The sequence below is a fragment of the Sinocyclocheilus anshuiensis genome, unplaced genomic scaffold (assembly GCF_001515605.1).
Source record: "Sinocyclocheilus anshuiensis isolate Anshui unplaced genomic scaffold, SAMN03320099.WGS_v1.1 scaffold840, whole genome shotgun sequence".
NCBI lineage: Eukaryota > Metazoa > Chordata > Actinopteri > Cypriniformes > Cyprinidae > Sinocyclocheilus > Sinocyclocheilus anshuiensis.
Genome location: NW_015552598.1, coordinates 386,056 through 406,618, shown reverse-complemented (window position 1 = coordinate 406,618; position 20,563 = coordinate 386,056). Strand labels below are relative to the sequence as shown.

Here is a 20,563-nt window from a genome sequence, read left to right as displayed (position 1 = left end):
TATATATATATATAGCATTTTATGCAAACTATTAATTCTTTATTTTAATTCTACCATTTTTATATATAATGCATATTATGCATTATATAATGCAAATTATTATATCGAAGATATTTTGTAGAATGTTAGTAACCAAACAGTTTTGGTTTCCATTGACTTCTACTGTATTTTTTTGGCCAATGGGAACCAAGCTGTTTGGTTACCAACAATCTTCCAACTATCTTCTATTATAGAACGACATATGGGTGAAATTATGATTTGATTATCCTTTTAAATGTGTAAATTAGCTTATTTAATTTCTGAAAACAGCCAAGTGAAACCCATTTTCCCCATCCTGTTATTCTGTGTCTTACCTTCAATGCCTAATCGAATCTTCTTCAGTCCTCTCTCCTTCAAAACAGACTTGGCGACGTCTCGGTTCTCAATGTATTTGAAGAAACGGTATAGTTTTGTGCTATATATAACTGCAGGACACAAAAACAAAACCATTATAAACTTGAGAGCAAAAATGACAAAAACACATTCCTTACAAACATACACTGATCTTTGCTACATCCTGTCTTTTCTGCCTAAAAACAAAAATCTGGCTTATGTTAGTGTATTGCTATGTGGTTGCTACCCATTTTATCATCTACAAGGTCAAAATCAAAACAGCACACAACAAGCTGCACAATTTAAGGTTTCATTCAATGTTCATAGCTATAAGGGCCAAAGGTGTTCAAAAACCACATGCACACACCACTAATGACCACAATCAATTCTCATAAATCCCGAGAAATGACCCATAATGCAGTAGCACTGTGATTGACACAGACATCAGTGTGTAACTGAGGTGCAGGTGAAGTGAACTGACTCTGTGAGTATTCCTCTCCCATCTGCGGCGGATACTCCTCATCCCAGTCCACCACGTCGTCATCGGTCAGCACCACCACATGACACTCCCTCTCTCCGCTCTGAGCGCTGGCCACCATCAGAGGCAACACCATCTCCTCCAGATAGCACTCAAACTGCCGCCGGGCGCCATCATTAGACAGCTCATGCATGAGTGCACCTGCAGCCGACAAGTTCCAGAGCGTTATTCAAATCAGCTCATTACGATTCAGCGGCTGACTTACTGATTCAATCCGGCCATATCATGACACATGCATGATTCTTTCAATTAAAAAAAGCAATAATGTGAACGCTAACAATGCTATCAGCATCCAGTGACCCATATCTGACAATCACACCGGATACGGCACTGACCTACTTCTTGCTCTCTCGTATCTACCATCCTCAGACATCCGTAACGCTCGGAATACCGTTCAGTACCACCATTGTGGTGACAATCAGAGCATATTCCGGCACAAAAAGACGAATCCGTTTAGTGCATTTGTCACGTTAATGAATACTCACTGAGGTCTCTGCATTTGATGGTGCTGTAGTCGAAGGCGATGCAAAGGTAGTCACATGCCTCTCTCAGCTCCGGGATGGATATCCCATCAGGGCAGCGGATTATCCCTGATTTGTAGTAATCCTGCCGGTTAAAAGGGAGAGACGCAGAGGAAAAACAAACAGGCGGCCATTACTGAAGCAGCACTTATTCCAAAGAGAAGCAAATGGCTCCGATGCCAGATAGACACACACACACCGCCCCCGTTTTCCCCACTCTTCACACGCACTGATCCATTTAAAGCCAGCCAAACGTGGAAAGAGCTCAGCATACGGACAGCATGAAGATGCTCAACAAAACACTTCACTGAAAAAAAAGAGAAGGGCTCAATATGGCTGTTATTTCTGTAGTGCTGTCCTGATTTTTCCACTGAGCTGAGCCTCACGGTAGAAGCTTAACTCTTTCAGTGCCTCGAAGATGGGTTTGTAACGAATGCCAAGGTAGTCCAAATAAAGCTGGCCATGACATCCACATAAAATCCAGTTTTTCTCAGATTACTGTTGTATACAAAATGTATTTATTTTTAAATATAAATATGCATCTATTTTTCATAGTACAAATTTATATTTGTACTATTATATTTGTACTATCAAATATTTTTCATAAATATGGTCTTTTTAAAATGCAAAATATTTTTTCTTTAACATTTATTTTAACTTTATTAAGACAATGCATTATTGCTGAGAAGAATTAAGTTGTTTTATTTTATTCTTTTTTTTTTTAATTATATTTATGGTTTTTAGAAATTTATTTGATTAACTCTAATAATGAATGGGTCTAATAATTCAATCAGGAGAGGGTTAAAATCTCTAGCTGCAACTTCATAAACTGTTGCAGAGTTTTATTTATTGCATTAACATTTATTGCTTGTGTACACTGATGGCTTATATATTTATATATAGTAGTCAACATTTGAAGTGGATCCAAAAAGTTCATCAAAATTGTCCTAAGACAAGAACGCATTTTGGTTTTAGGACAACTTTGATAAAAGGTTTTGATCCACTTCAATGTTGACTAGTGTATATAACATATATATATATATATATATATACACATATAGATGCATACATTAATGTGTGTGTATTTATATAAACAAATATACACAGTACACACACATTATGTAAACAAACTTTTATTTTGGATGCATTTAATCATGACAGCACTTTTGACTACATATATATTATAAATTATATAAATATAGTCTGTATAAAATGCAAAATATTTTTTCTTTAACATTGTTTGTGTACACTGATGGCTTATGTATACGTGTAAGAAATATATGTAATATTTATTTATATTTACGTACAACATAAATATATATATATATTTCCCCAGACAGTGGGGAAAACGTTCTGCTGAGTTGCCATTTTTATATGTGTAATACATCTGCAATATACTGTATGTGTGTGCATTTATATATACATAATAAATATACACAGTACACACACATTATGTAAACAAACTTTTATTTTGGATGCATTTAATCATGACAGCACTTTTGACTACATATATATTATAAATTATATAAATATAGTCTGTATAAAATGCAAAATATTTTTTCTTTAACATTGTTTGTGTACACTGATGGCTTATGTATACGTGTAAGAAATATATGTAATATTTATTTATATTTACGTACAACATAAATATATATATATATTTCCCCAGACAGTGGGGAAAACGTTCTGCTGAGTTGCCATTTTTATATGTGTAATACATCTGCAATGAGCTTTAAAGGGGTCCTATTATGCTCTTTTACAAATAGCCGCGTGCGAGCTTCAGTGTAAATATTGCTTCAAAATCAAATCAATTTGAGCGCGATTTAAACCTGGATGATTGTAACCACTCTAAGTTCGTCTGCCTTGGGAAAGCTAGCGTGTCTCCGACATAGTGATAACACTCGTTGCCTTCTCTAGTGCAGCTCAACCAGGTCTCGTCCCATTCGTCAGTATTTGTGATATCACAAATCTTGGAAAATATGCGTTGTAGTCCGAACGAGTCGTTCGTTGTAGTTTTTGAAAAGTGATTTCTGTTAAATAAAATATCTCCTTTTGAATTGGGCTTTGAGCTTTGTAACTTCGCAGATCTTTTTTATGCTCAAACAGCAACATTACAGACTAACTAAAGTTGAAAAAGTGAAAAAGCATAATGGGACCCCTTAAACAAAACAGTGCGCTCTGTGCTGAAGTCATGTGAATTTTGATACTGCAGTCTAATCCGGCACTTAATCAATATGCTCTGCACTAGGCCAAAGAGATATTTAAAACCTCAATAAAGCTTTTAAAGCATAGTGCACTCACCAAAATGGCTCTGAACACGGTGGAGCTGATTCCCTCAGCAACCTCATACTCTCCCTTTTCATTAGGACGCGTGAAGTTGTGTTCCCGTCCAGATCCGAACATCCTTCAAGACAACGCCCATCAGTTATTTATTAAAACACTGACGTGAAGTGAATGGTTCTATTGAAGCCATAATGAACAGACAAATTGAAAGACGAGACTGAAGTTTATCCTACCTGCCGAGCATGGTGTTGGGTTGGGCAGTGAAGATGGATGGGTCGACCACAAAACGAGTGTTGTCTACAATCAGAGTGACTCTCTCGGCAGTCCTCAAACTGCGAGGGCCCTCCTTGACGTTTTCACACACGTAGATCATATCGGAGCTGTGGGTTTTACCATGAGGGTCACCATAGAACAGGCTGGAAATGCATGCTTTCTGAGGCCTGGGACTCGTGGAGCGCGATGAGCAGCCTGAATCCCGTTCACGGTCTGAGCAAACAATACGGAAGTTAAGAAAGGAGTCAAACAAAATAAGTGAAGCCTCCCAGTACCGACATCAGTAAAAGCTATAAGCCATCAGTGTACAAACAATAAATGTTAATACAATAAATAAAATTCAGCAACAGTTTGTGAAGCTGCAGATAGAGAATTTAACCCTCATGACAGAATTATTAAACCAGAAAAATAACAATTAAAAATAAAAAAAAATTATGTAGACTACTGTTGAAAAGTTTTTTTTTTGTTTTTAAAGAAATCAAAATTTTTAAAATGCTCAGCAAAGGTGCATTAAATTCATCAAATAAATTTCCATTTTTTTAACTTTCTGTTTTCTCAAAAAACAGAAACATTTTCTCCAAAATTATTAAGCAGCACAATGGTTTTCAAGATTTCTTTTTTTTTTTTTTGAGCAGTAAATCAGTATATAAGAATAATTTCTAAAGGATCGTGTGACACTGAAGACTTGAGTAATGGCTGTTGAAAGTTCAGCTTTGCATCACAGAAATAAATTACATTTTAAAATATACTAAAATAGAAAGCAGTCATTTTCAAATGTAATCATATTTAACAACATTACTGTTTTGTTCAAGTAAATGCAGCCTTGATGAGCATAAGGTACTTCTTTCAAAAACATAAAAAACAATCTGACTGACCACAAACTTTTGAATGGCAGTGTATTTTATAAATAAATAAATAAAAATATTCATAAATATTTTAAAAATAAATTATAATTAATGTAGGATTAATATTAAAATAAGAATAGCATTTTGAAAGTTTTGAGAGAGTTTTAAATGGTACAGAATGAGCAACCCAAAGCTCACCGCTGAGGTGCTGGCGTATGGGTGAGGTGACGTTCCTGATGCAGGGGGTCAGCTGTCCTTCGCCTCTCTCGTGTGAAGAATCCCTGGAGCGATCACCAGAGCGCCGTCTCTCCCTGGGGTGGTCCAGGGGTCCTCCTCCACTGGCTCCGTGCAGACTCATTTTGACCAGCTCTCCCTCCAGCTGAGCTCCACGCGGCTGACCACTGCCGGGAAAAGCCAACACACAGTCAGATACACACGTGAGCAATCGACTGCTGAGGGAGGGCTGGTCCGAGTGCATCTCTCCACAACGTGAGGAACCCACCGAGCGCCTACAATAAACTTACATGAACTCTGGGCTCTAAAAGAGATGCTGAGTGCAGGAAGTGTGATGACAGCAAAGCGCAATTTCTCACCGTTTCCTGCAAACCTGCTGCATGAAACAAAAGGACAGCAGCGCAGCTTCATTTTCAGCACAGCCTCATCTGTCAAGCCGCTGCATTGACCCGTGTGATCACAGATGATTCATTCCCATTTGTCTTTATTTTATTCACATCACGTGCTGTGCTTGTGAGAAAAAGTGACTGAGGTTTAATTTTAACCTAATCCTTTCAGGCGACGGCCTATATTAAAGATTCAATACTTCTTATAATTTAATTTAGAAATCCAGGACAAAAAAAATCAGAAATATACCCACAGAAAGAAATATTCACAAAACTAGCCCTGGTTTCTTCTATTTTGTATTTATAACATAAATTGCACTGACAAAAAGCATTTTTTAAATAATAAAACTGAAATATATTTTTCAATTATAATATTAACAAAGTAATCAGTGTTATTTTACTGTCAATGAGACACTATTATAGTTTATTAAAAATTGTAATTATTAATTTTTTATTAGTTTTATTTTTTTAATGTCTGAATGGTTTAAAAAAAAAAATGTTTTTCCGTTTTAGTACGTCAAGGTATACTAAATGAAAATGAGAAATGTTTCCTTGAGAACTAGATGAACTTAAATAGGTTTAAGGTTTTTAATACTTTCTTTTATTTCAAGTAACAAACTAGTTTGAGTTTTAATTAACTATAACAACCCTGATAGTAATTATAATAAATAAATAAAGCTATAAAATGCAAATAAATCCTTTATAAACCCAGACATCATTTAAAGCCTCCAGACTGCCTATGCCCAGACCAGGTGCTGTTAATTTTTTCTTGCATTAATACTCATTCCCCAGAGGGCTGAAACAGGATCATTACAAGACAGACGCCCTTGAAGCAAGGAGACTGGAGTGCAGTACAGACCAAAGCAGAGAAAACAGTTAAAAAACACAGTCTTTGTGGTCTATGCCTCTTTCTTCCCCTGCACTGAAAAAACATAAAGGGTCCATTGAAGCGTGCACGGGCAGAATATTATGTTTGAATAAATGATGAATAGGCTGGAAATAGGGCTTGTTTTATCCCAGTGAAAGTGCTGCCTAATATGGACCCCTCGATTTATTTCGACTCATGACTGCACCAGCCAAAAGCTTTGTGAACCCATTAACCAACCAGAGCGTGACTAGAGCCCACGGCACCACCATACTCAACAGCAGATACAAATTCAATAAGTTGTCCTGCTGTGTTCTGCTGCGAGTTTTCCCACCTGATGCAGAACACACATGCAACAATCTATAGCATCCCACCGATAAAATCAATGAAATCAGGTCTGTTTTAATATGCAATTTAAAGTGTGGCCACATCACCGATCACCAATATTTAACTTTAGGCAGCAAAACCCAAAACCTCTTTGCAAATGCATGTGTTTTCATGAATATGAACAGAAATTGAATGGAGTGCAAAGTCTAGAGTGACTTTTAAAGTCCCTATCAGACGTAGATTGATCATTTTACAGATACTAACACATCTATTTTATCTAGAAATTTCCGACAGATGGCACCTAGTGGTGGGTCTCTAAAGAGTCATGACAAGCTGTGTGTTTGATAGGAAACAAAGGTGTTCACAGATTAAGTAATCTTTGTTTTGTTTTCATAATTATTGATAACCATTTATTCTGAAATAAAAATAAAACGACTTTTATGATTAACAGTTCACAAAACATAATATAATTTAGTAAATTAAGTAATATAATAGCTTAAATAATATATTGAGAATAATAGTCATTATTACTATTATTATTATAGCATCAATTAAACCATAAGATAATATTTACAAAATATTATTAATACTAATATTAAAACAATATAAATATCTATCTATATATATATATATATATATATATATATATAATTAATTGGAAACTCTCTCTATAATAAAACATAAATACATTTTTTTTATAGTTTGTTTACTGTAGCTTGGAAATCTTTATTAGCAACTTTTTGCCACCATTGTGTAAAACAGAATAAATAAATAAATAATTAAAATAAAAACACAATATAAAGTAATATATAAAAATAATATAATGGCTTAAATAACATTAAGAATAATAGTTATTATTATTACTATCATATTATTATTATTATTATTACTACAAAATATTATGAATACTAATATAAAATAAAATTATTGTTATATTTAACTACCTATTGTTTTATTGTTATACTCTAAATATTATTATATTATATTATTTTATATATATAAATATATACACACATATATTACAATATTATATTAATTAAAAGAAAACAACTGATAATATAATGCAATGTAGTATATTGTGTGATTATGTCAAATAGAATAAATGGTTAAAATAATGGTTTTGGATATTGTTTATAAGACACTTTTATTGTTTAAAATACACCAAAATCACGCTATGCAAACCATTGTACTCCCAACACTTCTCAGCTGCTTCCTCAGTCTTACTGATTGATATTTTAGCTGCCAAGATCCTAGCCATTAATGCAATGGTGAAACCTGAACTTCAGCTGCATCCTTTAAGTACCATCTGAGCAGTCTGATGACTCCCTAAGCAGCTCACACAGAAATCCATTCAGCACACAGGATGGGCTCATTCAGCTTCATATCAGAGATCATTTTCACAAACCCACTGACAAACATGATTCCTATATAATTACAAGTCAAGATCATGTTTTGCTTCTCTATTGCATCAGCCCAGAAATGTGCCAGGCAGAAGTAGCCCACTACGAATTGAAATGAAGGCATGTCTGTGGTGTCTCCGGACCCCTTAGGGGACAAGATCATCATCTTGACAAGACAAGCCAATTGAAGATCTGTCTTTCTGTATGTCAATCAATACTAATAAAAAAGACAAAAAGACAAGTGCGGTTTAACTTGACTTTAGTTCCGGGCGCACAATCCGTTCCGTTACTTACAGATAAAGTAGCATCAATAATTCAGCACACTGCTGACACCGCTCCTCTAATGTTAAACAGCAAGACAATGCGTTCCTGAAGCGCACTGCCTGCAGATATGCGTTCAAATGACGCATACAACTCATTTCTAAACGATAGAATATTTAATGAGGGAACTGCATCTGAAATTAAATCTATAAATAAAACTCACTACGCATTTTCTCAGGACTTTACTAAGCAACACATCCCTCTTTTAAGACTCACTGACAGTGAAGAGCGTCTACGTACCCGCCTGTCTTTAAAACAAAGCAGCAGGGCAGCAGCTGATGAATGAACGCACAAAGGACGCGCGCTCCTTTGCAAAACAAAGACTTGCCAGGCGACTTAACATCCTCGGGCATTACTTTCAAACTTCAGCATAATGCGAGCACTACGGTGTAACTTATTCGCTGAGAACACAGCCTCCAAATGCCGCTGTTTGGAAAGAAACGACCCTCAGGTAGGACGGTAGCATAGTAACCTGACGGAGACACGCGCGAGAGTGAAAGGCTGGTCGCTACTGTGGCACGCGGAGGCTGCCTCGATGACGTAGGCCGACACCTCTAACATCTCCTGATACTGTAGATTCTCTCATGCGCCATAACACGACGTGCTGATGAAAGAGATGGCGTGATGCGATGGAAAACGAACTCGGTGAACCTCGATCTCCGCAACCGCACGAGTGTTAAAAGCGTTATACAAGACTTGTCAGAATGACCTTCTATTCTGAATATAGTACAAAGCTCATTTAAAGGTGCAGACAAGTGGGTGTTGTAATGCACCATCTGTCGTCAATTCAAATCAATCGCTATATTTGTTTGATATCATCAGCGTATCCTTGTATAACCTTCACATATCCTTGACAATCAAAGGTGTGCTTGTAACAGACTAGATAATGAAATAAAACGATAAAAAACTGCTTCAGAAAAGCATGTCGTAAGCTGTGCTTTTTTAGCCCTTCCTTCCATTCATAAACAAAAGCTTTTATGGCCATTGTTTCCGACTCCATCCTTACAAGCTGTTAATTTCTCAACGGCCAGCAGGTGGCGCTGACACACAAAGGCGAACAGGTTGTACATTATGTGCATTGGTGCTCTCTATAGCCTTTTTCCTCATTTAAAATATGCAAAAACTATTAGAATGGTACCTTTTTTGGGGGGGGGGGGTTAAATTGTACACTCAGATGCAAAAACGCCTTATCATGTGGCCATATATAATTTGAAAACTTGGTTGTGAGGGATAGAAGTACAGTGAATTTAATGGATTGTACTGATGTTTAATAACATACTGATAATGTTCAGCCGACGAAAAGTCTTTCTGAAAATAACTTTCAGTAGGCAAAAACGCCATAAAACAGGTTGTGTCATTATAAATACTGTAAGTTTATCTATGCCAGCCTCGTTTTTATCCACTTTAAATTCAAAGTGGCATCTAAAGTGAAAACAGCATTTCTGCAATGGCATTGCAAACTGACATTGATATCACTAAGATGGCACTTGCATTGATATCATAGATAGATAGATAGATAGATAGATAGATAACCATATCAAACAGCGCTGATCAACAAAACATTACTGGTTACAGTAAATTGCCCAGTAACTTTAGTATACTAATATACTATAAACAGGCCCTCATGATACAAGCACAGCAGATATGTAATCTTCTATCATAATACAAAATTCCCTAAAGAAATCAGTATACACACTGAAACAACCAGCATGATGCACAAAAACATACAATATAAACTAGGGCTAAGTAATGACACTCATTTCATGAACTGATTCAATTCCAATTCACAAGCTCTTAATCGATTATTTTTCGATTCGTTTGGCTATTTATCAGTTACAGTACAGGTACAATATATCAATTAATGCTGTAAACTATACAGGAAACCTTGTAAGCTGGTACATTACTATAATATTAAAGGTTAAAATGAACAACAGCGTCTAAATTCTATTTATTTAATAGTTATAGTAGGCCGAATCAACTATCAATTAACCAGTTTTTATATATACTTTTTAAATGGTGTTATTTTTTTACTCCAATTTGTTAAAATTTAAACATTTAAATGGTGGCTGTCATGAAAACTGAAAATTATGTTTGGTGAAGTTTTGTTTACGCATTGACAATAGACAAAACAGAGCGATCTTGGAATCTAAAGAATCTACCTATTTAAGAATCTAATCTTTTTTTCAGTTAATCAAAATGAAGATCAATTAAAATTGATTACTATTATCCACTCAGCGTTATATATTAACTATAAATAATGGCTTTAGCATTTTGGAGTGAACCACAATGAATTTAACTGTACAAGAACGTTTACATCCACATATTCAATTTCAAATACGTCTGACAGTACAGTGTTTTTGAAGACAGACTTCATAAAATCCATGCAGCAGGTGGACACTCCTATGACTGGGAATCTGTTATTATCCAGTCTTACCTTAAGTGTCTGCAGATTCTCCTAGACCGACATGTTGTCCTTTGATCCCAATTTTCTGAATCGCTAGAGTGGCTGTCATAAGAGATAGAACGTGCTGCCATCTCAGGAGTTTATATTACTGGACCGTTACGCCTTAAGGTCTCATATCCTAGCAGAGCAAAAAGAATTGAAACAATGTTTTCATTCTTTCTGTTGCCAAAACTTGCTATGATGCTTTTAATTTATTAATTTCATCTGTCCAAATGGCAGATTTTATGTGCACAAATAACTTGCATGAAAATTCAACTGTGGTCCGATTAAAATTTGTGTGTAATCTTCATTTTGAAACAACCCAAACGAATCATAAAATAAGAATCCTCTACAAATCAACTAAGATTTTACATGGATAAAGTGAAATTCCTACAGGATTTTTTGGATATGGATTTGATTCTTAAAGCCCTGCTGATATTGCGTAATGTTTACAAGAACTCTACTTGTTGTACTGGAATGTTTTTTCTTTTGGACAATTATAGTTGTAACATTTTAATTTTTTTCTTTACTATTCTATATATTAATAATATTTTATTTTTTAATTATTTTATATATTATATATATATTATTAAATATATTATTATTATTCTTTAAGAAAAAAAAAGACAAGTCGTGATCCTTCTGGTTCCGATTATTAAAAAAGATGGGAGATAATGTTCATAAGAAGTAGTACAATTCCACAAGTATCCGTTTAACTAACGTTATTTGTTGAGCAAGTAAAAAATAAAGTCTCCAAAAAGCCCACAAAACTGACCAAGTACTCCAACCTAGGTAACCTGGTTCACTAAGCTATCTAGTTAGCTTAAGTTAGCGTTTAAAAGTGAGCGCTAATCAAACACAAACGATCTCTCACCTGTTTCTGCTAAACGCTGAACTTTCTCCGCGTGGTGTAACGTTACGTTTGAACTTACTGACAGAAGTGAATAATAGCTAGCATTAATTTACATTAGCTTGTTCTTCACCGTTAACGATGGGACACAATGTTGACAGATATGAAGATGCTACACAGCTAACCAAGGAGACAAGTTAACTAAGCTAAATATCGCGAGAAGAACACACGGGACGTCGTAATAGAAACCACCTTCACCTTCAGCGTACAATCAAAGCCACTATATCTGGCAGGGTACAAATTTCGGCACTACACCTGTTCCTGTTTGGCAGTACGTGGGAAAGGAGACCAGAGGCCGTTTTGTTCAAGTACTGCTCACTGCAGAGCCAAATGACCTCCAGCTCCCCCTCTCTAGACGTCCAGTTCCACCTCTGTGTGAACTAATGGATGGAATTATGTTTAGCGATAGGGTAAGGGGTAGGGTTAGGGAGTGGTTGGGTGTCTAGCTCCACCCATTACATCCAGCGAGGGGGAGCTAGAGCTCCAGCTCCTCCCATTTGGCTCTGCAGCGAGCACCCTCTCGTTTTGTTTGAATGGATGTCAATGGAGGAGAGGCTTCACTACGCTGAATAAACAGCTTTTTAGAGGAAACAGCTTATCATTTAATGAATCGACAGCCTGCTAATCTACAACATGTTTTACACTAAACAATACTTTTGGATTAAACTATTTTTAGAGTTTACCACGAAAACAAAATGCTGTTTTATAAGAGAAGTCACTGACTTTTTGCGACAGGTGGGATACAGTTTACGGTACTTCCCATTCATTCCTATGGTATCCGTAAACTGCGATTGAGTGTCGCACAACGCTGAATGAAAGTCAGACGGCAAGGCTGTAATGTGATTGGTTATTACGGCACACGTGATCCAAGTTAGAAGACCTAAGGTCTTCTATACTCGTTGCCTATAGTAAGATCATCTCTGGTACAATCAACTGCTGTGGGGGAACACGCTGCTTTTGAGATATTTACATTGCTGCCATAAAAGGCGTTCTACAAAAATAGAATACAGAGAGTGCATTTAAATAATATTATATTGATATTATATAATATATATTAAGATATATAATATATATTATAAATATATATTATTAATAATATTATTTTAAATTATTACTGCAGAAATACAAGAAAAACGAAAAAAAAAGTAGAAGTAGAAATAAATTTAAAGAGCAGGCTAAATTTATTCCTAAATAACCAAGCCTAAATGTAAAGTGCGTGATGTGAGACATTTAACACAACAACGAACAGTGTTTTTTATCTTTATTTTACATTGTCATCATGAATAGAAGACACTCAAAAATGACTTTTTATCTGGTTTTTTTCTTAAAAAAAACAAAAACATTTGGTCCGACTGCTCCTTTACTTTTTTTCTGGGTTCAGTTAATAGATCTAGCCTATGTTACGATCAAATAACGAATAAATACATAAAAGAGCTTTGAGCTGTCACGGCTTAGCCGCTAAAAATGATGGAAACTACATAAAAAATATAAATACATTTTGCATAGAAAAAAATAAATATTGTTAATAGAATTATTAAGGCTGAAACGAATGGCTTGACTTCAGTCCCTGAGTTCACATGAATCAAATTCTGTTTTTACGACGGGTTCACAAGTTTTTCCAAAACTGCAATGATATCTTCTGCTTCCCTTTGATTTAGATCCTTCAGATTGGGAATGATATCTGAAAGAAGTCCTGTTTTCCCTTCGTTGTTCTTCTCTGAGGCCGTGTGGATTTCCCGGAGTTTCATCTGAAGCCAGTCTTGCCTCAGTTCCGCATGTTTATGCACCCCGAGGTTGTGCATAAGCTGGACTTCATTGATAGCCCTTTTGCTTTTTGATGAGAAAAAAAAAAACATTATCATACATTTGAGCAAAAAAAACAAGTTTTTTACTGAATTGGAAAAATATTAGCTACAGTATACTTACCCCAGTGGCTTGCTATCTCCATGTGTTGAATAGAATAATATGCAGATGTAGAAAAGTACAACTGTTTTCTCCAAAAGTCCAAGATTGATGGAAATCATTTTATGAACCTTTGAAATAAAAATAAATGCGTTTATGGTAATAATAATTTAATTGGAGCAAAATTAGTATATAGAACTAAATATATAGCTAAGATAAAAAATAATACAATATTTACTAATACAATACAAACACAATTTAGATTTAACTCACCATTGCTGGGTATTAAGTAAGAGATTGCGGGAGTTCGTGCATCAGCCTATCAGTTCACATTAGAGTTGGTTCACAGTTCACAGGGTGAGCTTCTTATATAGCTCTGTGTCCATTGATGAGCCGCCTTCATTATTAGTGATGATGTCACCCCGTGCCTTGATGAAGAATGCGCGTGACAACACCTCTACAACACCACCAATAATTCAGCCCTCGTTAAAACCCGCCCTTGAATTTGAATTTACGTGCGTAAATTAGTGGTACAATTTCCTTAACTACCTAGCAATAATTACACAAACAAATACATATATATTTTTTTATTTAATTCCAAAGGTGAAAAATGTTCGTACTGCTCAGTTATTTAAATCAGGTAGTAAATTATTTCTATTCTGTTCTATTATATTCTATTATCTTATACATATTATCTCATTTTAATTTCAGGATGTTTGCTGTATGTGTATGATTTTGTATGATTTTATTAACCTTAAAGGCTGCATAAATTGTACATATTGATTTTTTTTCTTTTCTGAAATAGTTGCATCCACCTAGACCAATAAAAAGTTTTCCGGATTTTGTCTGAAAATGTACAGAAAAGGTATTCATTTACTGCAACTATGATAGCAGCTGCTATGTGTACATGTTTTCTCTATCAGGTGGTAGTCCAGCCAAAGAACCTGCTGCAGTCACAGGTGTCCAGAGGGGCACCCGAGGAGGTGGACGGCTCTGTCCTACTTTTATGGCCACTGGATGGCAGATTAGGTAACTATGAGCGAAGTTTTCTAAATGTAGCCCAGGAATAGCTATGTCATGACACAGAGAGTGTGTTTGGGTACCTAAACAGGTCTGACCCATAGATCTTACCTCGTGGTGTGGTTAGGGTTTCTCTCCGAGCTATGGGCTTCTGACTCAAGAAAAAATAGGGTATGATGACATACGAGGCAATAAGCATCACTTCAGTCTGTAAATTATAGAGGACCTGAGAGATCGTCACCCAATATCTATGTTTTATGCAATAACCAGCAAAGTGCATGTAAGCTGTATCGAATACTGCTTATTCTAGAAATGTTCACTGCATCTTGTGCATTGCACCTGTCCATGAGCTACTGTTTCATCCTTTGGCATTCTGTAAAACAAACTTCGCAGGTGGTAAGCAATTAAAGTTGTTTACATACCAAATTCACAAGATTTATGGCTGACAAGGCCCGCATGTTGAACATGTTTGACCCCATCCCGGTCTTTTGCAGTACTGTGTATGGGCTGAAGTGGGCATGGCCTCTTTAGATGACACCCACCAAACAAATAGACCTTTGACCCTTGCAAGAGATCCCTAGCACAGTCCTAACAATCCTCAGCAGTATTTAGACCCTTTGGAGGCAGGAGGGGGGACCTTTCAACCCCCGAACTGTAGTTCTCATTACCTCATGCTTTATCGATGCGGATCATGTCATCAGCAGTATGTGTTACCACTACACATGATTATTCAGGAGAATTCAGGGGGAGATATCAAGTCACCTAAGGACACCCAATGCAGTCATGCCACAGGTGTAAAAGCCATGCTGGTCCTTGTGACACAATGAACTGAATCTATATTAAGTGCCATCATGTGGCTATTTTTGATCTTTCTCAAGGTTTATTGAGTGGTAAAATGTTTATTATGTGGGGTGATTTGAACACAACATTTGATATCCAAAATGAATGGCGACATATGTTAATAACTGGCACCTGAAAGCATCTGACAACAGGTGAAACATTCAAAAATTTTAAAAGAAGGTATTATCCTAAAATATTGGTTCTGAAGCATTTTAAGATTTGTAGTCATATTTTAGAAAATGTAATTTGTGTAACATTTTTATAGTGATTTGACTGTTTTTTTTTCTGATGTAGCACATCAAAATACAATGTAACAAGATTAGCTTTTTATTAGAAAAAAATGTTAGATGCTTGGAAGACTGAAATAATAGAATAGAATAGAATAGAATAGACAGGTCTGATATGTATTTTTGTATTTTCTGCTATGATACATAGTATACAGATGGAAAATATGTACAATGTGCAATGTATTAGAATAGAATAGAATATAGACATGTCTGGTGTGTAATTTTTTATTTATAATTATGATACATACAGTAGCATAAACATAAATGATATACAATGTGCAGTGTATTAGAATAGTCAGAATAGAATAGAATAGACAGGTCTGGCATGTATTTTTGCATTTCCTGCTATGATACATAGTATAAAGACAGAAAATATTTACAATGTGCAATGTTTTAGAACAGAATAGAATATAGACATATCTGGAATGTATTTTACTATTTACAGCTGATACACTGTATAAACACAGAAAAGCTGTACCATGTGCAATGTATTAGAATAGAATAGAATAGAATAGAATAGAATAGAGACAGGTCTGGTGTGTATTTTTGTATTTACAGCTATGATAACAAATTATGTACAATGTTTAGTGTATTAGAATATAATAGAATATAGACAGGTTAAGACGTGTATTTTTGTATTCACAGCTATGATACATAGTATAAACACAGAGAAAATGTACAATGTGCAATGTACTATACCAACCAAACAAAAAATAAATAACACAGTGTGCTAATACACAAAGAAAATGCTGTATGCAATATAATTTACAGAACAAACGATAAATAAATCATATAAAAATCACAATAAATATTACAACATTGTAGCAAAAAAAAAAAAAAATGTAAATGTATTTTAAAAAGTTTTTGGGAAGAACTAAATAAAAATGTATGTCTTTTCTTTTGCGAATAAACCTTGAACTTGGTGACCTTTTTCAACTAGTGACGCTGGTTGATTTAACCTTACGTAGCTTCAAAGAAACTGTTTAAGGAGCGGAAAGACATCAGTAACACATTTAATGCAGGTTCACATGCGATATTCCCACTGGTCCGTAAAAAGAATGGCAGTAAAAAATCATTTTAGCTGCTGCTTGCTGACGCGATAGACCACGGAAGCCATTTCTAAGAAGAAAAGCTACAAAAAGCGCCCTTTATGTGAGAAAGGGATTTCTCCAGCAGTGAAAACAGTTGCCTGACAAACCGAATGACGCACAGAGCACTGATGCTTATTCATGAATGGACTGAAGATATAAAGGTTACGTAGCTCTTCGTTGTCACAGTAACGGCGTGATTTATGAAATGGCACATTTTCAGTACACACCACTGCGAACAGTTTTTCTTAGCAGTAATTGTCTTTATACGTCGTTTGTTTTTAGAATGTATTTTACATAATTTTTTTATTAGATACATGCTGTTCATAAATGCTCGAAAATGTCGATACGTACAGAGCATGCGCAGTCGGCAACACACTGAAGCGGTAATTGGCGGAAAAATAGGAGAGTGTAATTTGTCAATGAGCAAAATAGGTAAGTACATGACAGTTTTCCTTTTGGTTTAGGTCAAAACACAAGAATACACGAAATACTTTTAAATGAAATGCACTTGGTCATATTTAGTCGCAAAGGACGAGCAATTAAACAAGCTGCTTTCTGTAGCAGAAGTCGCTGAATATCTGTGGAGAATGACGTCGCGATGAACTAAGTGTTAAACTGTAGCGTTCAACTTTAGCTACAGGTTCTCAACAAATGCAACCACAAGTCTGCTCTCCTCATTACTGTTACTGTTTCTGCACTGACTTTTAAGGTCCTGCCTGAGAGGAAAGGTGACCTGCTAAATCAGGTAAGAGTTACACAAGATTTGGAACATAGTTGAAAAAATGATTCCACATTTGAATTAAATGCATTTGTTTTCACATTGACAGGTGTTACTTGGGAAAAGAAACAGGACAAAAAGGAAATTTCACTCTGGCGAGGCATGTGAGTATTCACAAAAATTTATACTACAGTCAACAACTGAAGTGGATCCAAAACCTTTAATCAAAGTTGTCCTAAAACCAAAATGCGTTCTTGTCTTAGGACAACTTTGATTAACTTTTTTGATCCACTTCAAATGTTGACTACTGTGTAATTTATGATAGAGCCTTCAAAATTTCCCCCCCATTAGGTTACATAATGGTTTGTTGCATTGCACCAGGCATATTAACCATGCATGTACATAGCGATAAATAAACATTATGTAAATACATATTTATATTTATACAGTTTTACATATGTGCATATCTGTACACTGCCTGCCCAAATAATTAATATGAATAAATTTTAATGATTTTAAAAGAACTCACCAAGGCTGCATTGATTTGATCAAAATACAGTAAAAACTGTAATATTGTGAAATATTACTGCAATTTAAAACAACTGTTTTCTATTTAAATATGGTTTCAAATGTAATTTATTCGTGTGATGGCAAAACTCAATTTTCTCCATCATTACTCCAGTCTTCAGTGTCACGTGATCCTGCAGAAATCATTCTAATATGTTGATTTGGTGCTCAAGAAGCATTTAATATTATTACCTATATCAAAAACAGTTGTGCTGCTTCATACTTTTGTGGAAACCGTGATACACAACCATTCAAAAGTATGGGGTAAGATAAAAAAGAAAAACTTATTTGGCAAGAATGCATTCAATTATTCAGAAGTGATAGTAAAGACATGTATAAGGTATACATATGATTTATTATTTCAAATAAATGCTGTTCCTTGGTATAACATTTTATTAATCAAAGAATCCTAAAAAAAAGCTATCACCATTTCCAGTAAAATATTAAGCAGCACAACTGTTTTCAACATTGATAATAATAAGAATTGATAAAATAACCAATGTGCTTTGTTGTTACTCTTTGATTTTGTAAAGGAAATGGCTTCTCTCCCAACAATGAAGAACATTCCCAATGTAGAAAATGCCTTTAAAGCATCCAAGAAACACAAAAACAAGAAAATGAAAAAGGAAAAAAAGGATAAGAGCAAAAAGCATGTGCCTGACTTCTTGTTGCACGACGGCTGCCATGAGGCAGTGTTTGCACAAATGCAAGAGACTAAGAAAAGAAAAAAGCCAAAGAAGAAAATCAAACCGAAGGAAGACTTTCAGCAACCTAAATTAAATAAACAGCTCAAACAACCTGAAGATACGCACCAAACTCAGCCCATCATCTGCATCTCCCCTGATCAGGAGACACCACATTCAACTGAGAAGGAGTGTAACAGAAGCGTGAAACGTAAAAAGAGAGTCAATTTCAACTTGCCACCTGAGCAGAGCCAAGCTGCAAAGACAAATAATGAAGAATTTGGAAAGAAGCAGCTGGTCGGTGAAAGCAGCTTGGAATCCAGCACAGCTGAAGAAATAAACAGCCAAGACCTGTTTATTACACAGAAATCATTCTTGGATCCATATGTGGAGATCTCCAGCAGCTCAAGCTCCAGTGCGGGCACTACCATGAAGGCGCCAGAGAACCGCTCATGTAGTTTAACTGCTGAAGCAACCACTCAAACCGAAAACTTCTTTACCCTCCCAGCACTCTCCACTTCTCTCAGGTTTCAGCAGCAGCAGAACACGTCCAAAAGCCTGGAGGAACCGGTAGACCTGAGCCTGCCAAACAGAACAAGACAAAGGCACGGCCCAAAACAATCCACTGTAGATTCTGCGAAACCACCCATGCTGAAGATATCAGGCTCATCGAGTGAAGACGGCGATACGGTGCCCAAGGCCAAAGGTGATCTGCTCCAGCTGAAGGTCATCCAGACCCGCTTGAACGAGTCTTTCTTTTTTAAGGTGAAGGGTGAAGATTCTCCGAAGCCCATGTGCCCTTTGATGAAGCTCACGGAAAGTGTTGAGAAAAGAACGAAGAAGTAAAATCCGACTAAGCTAAGATGTTACAAATTCATGATGAAAAAAAAGCAGAGCGTTCTGTGCACACAGCTTTGTTATTTGCAGTTTTATTCTGTATTTTACATTGTTTGCTTCAATGTTTATTCAGTGTTATTAAATATGAATGTTCACGGTTTGTTTACAAGCAAGCATTGTTCACAAAAATTCCTACAATTAAAACAGTCTCACAGTTTTACAGTTTTAATTGTGTCTAAACAGCTTGATTCCCATCCACTTCCAAAGGTGAAAGAAAACATAAACAGGAATTGTTACTGGCAGCAGCAGGCTGTAAAAACACACGCTGCTTGCACTCGTACAGCCTTGAGGGAAATTTTCATCCACGGTTGCCGAGTAAAACAGTCCTGACAAGGATATCAGCGGCACAAGAACAGTCACTGTAGACAGGGAGAAAAACATTGTGGCAGAAAATGAACAATGAAATATTTGCTTTATAAACTCAAGAGTCAGTGGGTTTTTCAGTCGCTCCACTCTTATGGATCATTCTTGCATCTTGTGGGATCATGTTAGGAATACCATCAATGATGGGATATGCGATACCAAGCTCTTCGTTTATTAATTCGTTGCTCCTTTCGTCGTACCTTGAAAACATCAGAAGCAAATACATGTATTAGTATTATTGATAAAGATAATCTGAACATCCCTTACAAAGATGTATCACGTTAAACATATTTAATACTACAGTTACTATAAACCACACTAAATGAATATGGGATCTCCTTATATAAAGCAGAAAGTCTTTCAGATTTCTTTGTAATTCTGTAGCATTTTTGTCACTCTTTTTTGAAAATAGCTTTTATTATTAGTTTAATTGTTATACACAAAATAATATTTAATTTTTTACACATACAAATAGGT

The 20,563-nt window shown here is 35.6% G+C and overlaps 4 protein-coding genes across 11 annotated transcripts in view; 1 reads left to right on the top strand and 3 right to left on the bottom strand.

Annotated features, from left to right (window-relative positions):
* btbd10a (BTB (POZ) domain containing 10a) overlaps positions 1-12,072 on the bottom strand; it is a 15,513-nt gene extending 3,441 nt beyond the window's left edge. Inside the window, exons 1-8 of one of the 5 annotated variants that reach the window (XM_016456707.1) lie at positions 11,974-12,072; positions 10,800-10,947; positions 5,031-5,233; positions 3,948-4,200; positions 3,733-3,835; positions 1,396-1,516; positions 854-1,051; positions 354-464 (exon numbers count right to left, since the gene is read on the bottom strand). In XM_016456707.1, coding sequence (XP_016312193.1) covers positions 354-464; positions 854-1,051; positions 1,396-1,516; positions 3,733-3,835; positions 3,948-4,200; positions 5,031-5,233; positions 10,800-10,900 — 1,090 coding nt within the window. In that variant the 5' untranslated portion in view covers positions 10,901-10,947; positions 11,974-12,072. Of the gene's footprint in view, positions 1-353; positions 465-782; positions 1,052-1,395; positions 1,517-3,732; positions 3,836-3,947; positions 4,201-5,030; positions 5,234-8,605; positions 9,335-10,799; positions 10,948-11,682; positions 11,911-11,973 lie in introns of those variants that run through there. The other 4 variants (XM_016456706.1, XM_016456708.1, XM_016456709.1 and 1 more) reach the window with 4 other exon arrangements.
* A 962-nt stretch (positions 12,073-13,034) lies between these two features.
* Positions 13,035-13,952, bottom strand: pth1a (parathyroid hormone 1a). The gene is made up of 3 exons (XM_016456714.1): positions 13,894-13,952; positions 13,645-13,751; positions 13,035-13,548 (listed from the first exon to the last, which is right to left on the bottom strand). The coding sequence occupies exons 1-3, from the start codon at positions 13,894-13,896 to the stop codon at positions 13,314-13,316; spliced, it is 345 nt and encodes a 114-aa protein (XP_016312200.1). The 5' UTR covers positions 13,897-13,952; the 3' UTR covers positions 13,035-13,313.
* A 2,809-nt stretch (positions 13,953-16,761) lies between these two features.
* Positions 16,762-19,884, top strand: LOC107665710 (uncharacterized). 4 transcript variants are annotated; one of them, XM_016456713.1, is made up of 4 exons: positions 16,762-17,290; positions 17,568-17,603; positions 17,686-17,740; positions 18,677-19,884. In XM_016456713.1, the coding sequence occupies exon 4, from the start codon at positions 18,680-18,682 to the stop codon at positions 19,670-19,672; it is 993 nt and encodes a 330-aa protein (XP_016312199.1). In that variant the 5' UTR covers positions 16,762-17,290; positions 17,568-17,603; positions 17,686-17,740; positions 18,677-18,679; the 3' UTR covers positions 19,673-19,884. The 4 variants fall into 4 exon arrangements, with proteins under 4 accessions (XP_016312199.1, XP_016312198.1, XP_016312197.1 ...); XM_016456712.1 differs by having other exon boundaries at positions 17,493-17,603; XM_016456711.1 differs by having other exon boundaries at positions 17,423-17,603.
* A 179-nt stretch (positions 19,885-20,063) lies between these two features.
* pyurf (PIGY upstream open reading frame) overlaps positions 20,064-20,563 on the bottom strand; it is a 1,544-nt gene continuing 1,044 nt past the window's right edge. Inside the window, exon 2 of the mRNA XM_016456715.1 lies at positions 20,064-20,286. Within this exon, the coding sequence (XP_016312201.1) occupies positions 20,145-20,286 (142 nt within the window). The 3' untranslated portion in view covers positions 20,064-20,144. The remainder of the gene's footprint in view (positions 20,287-20,563) is intronic.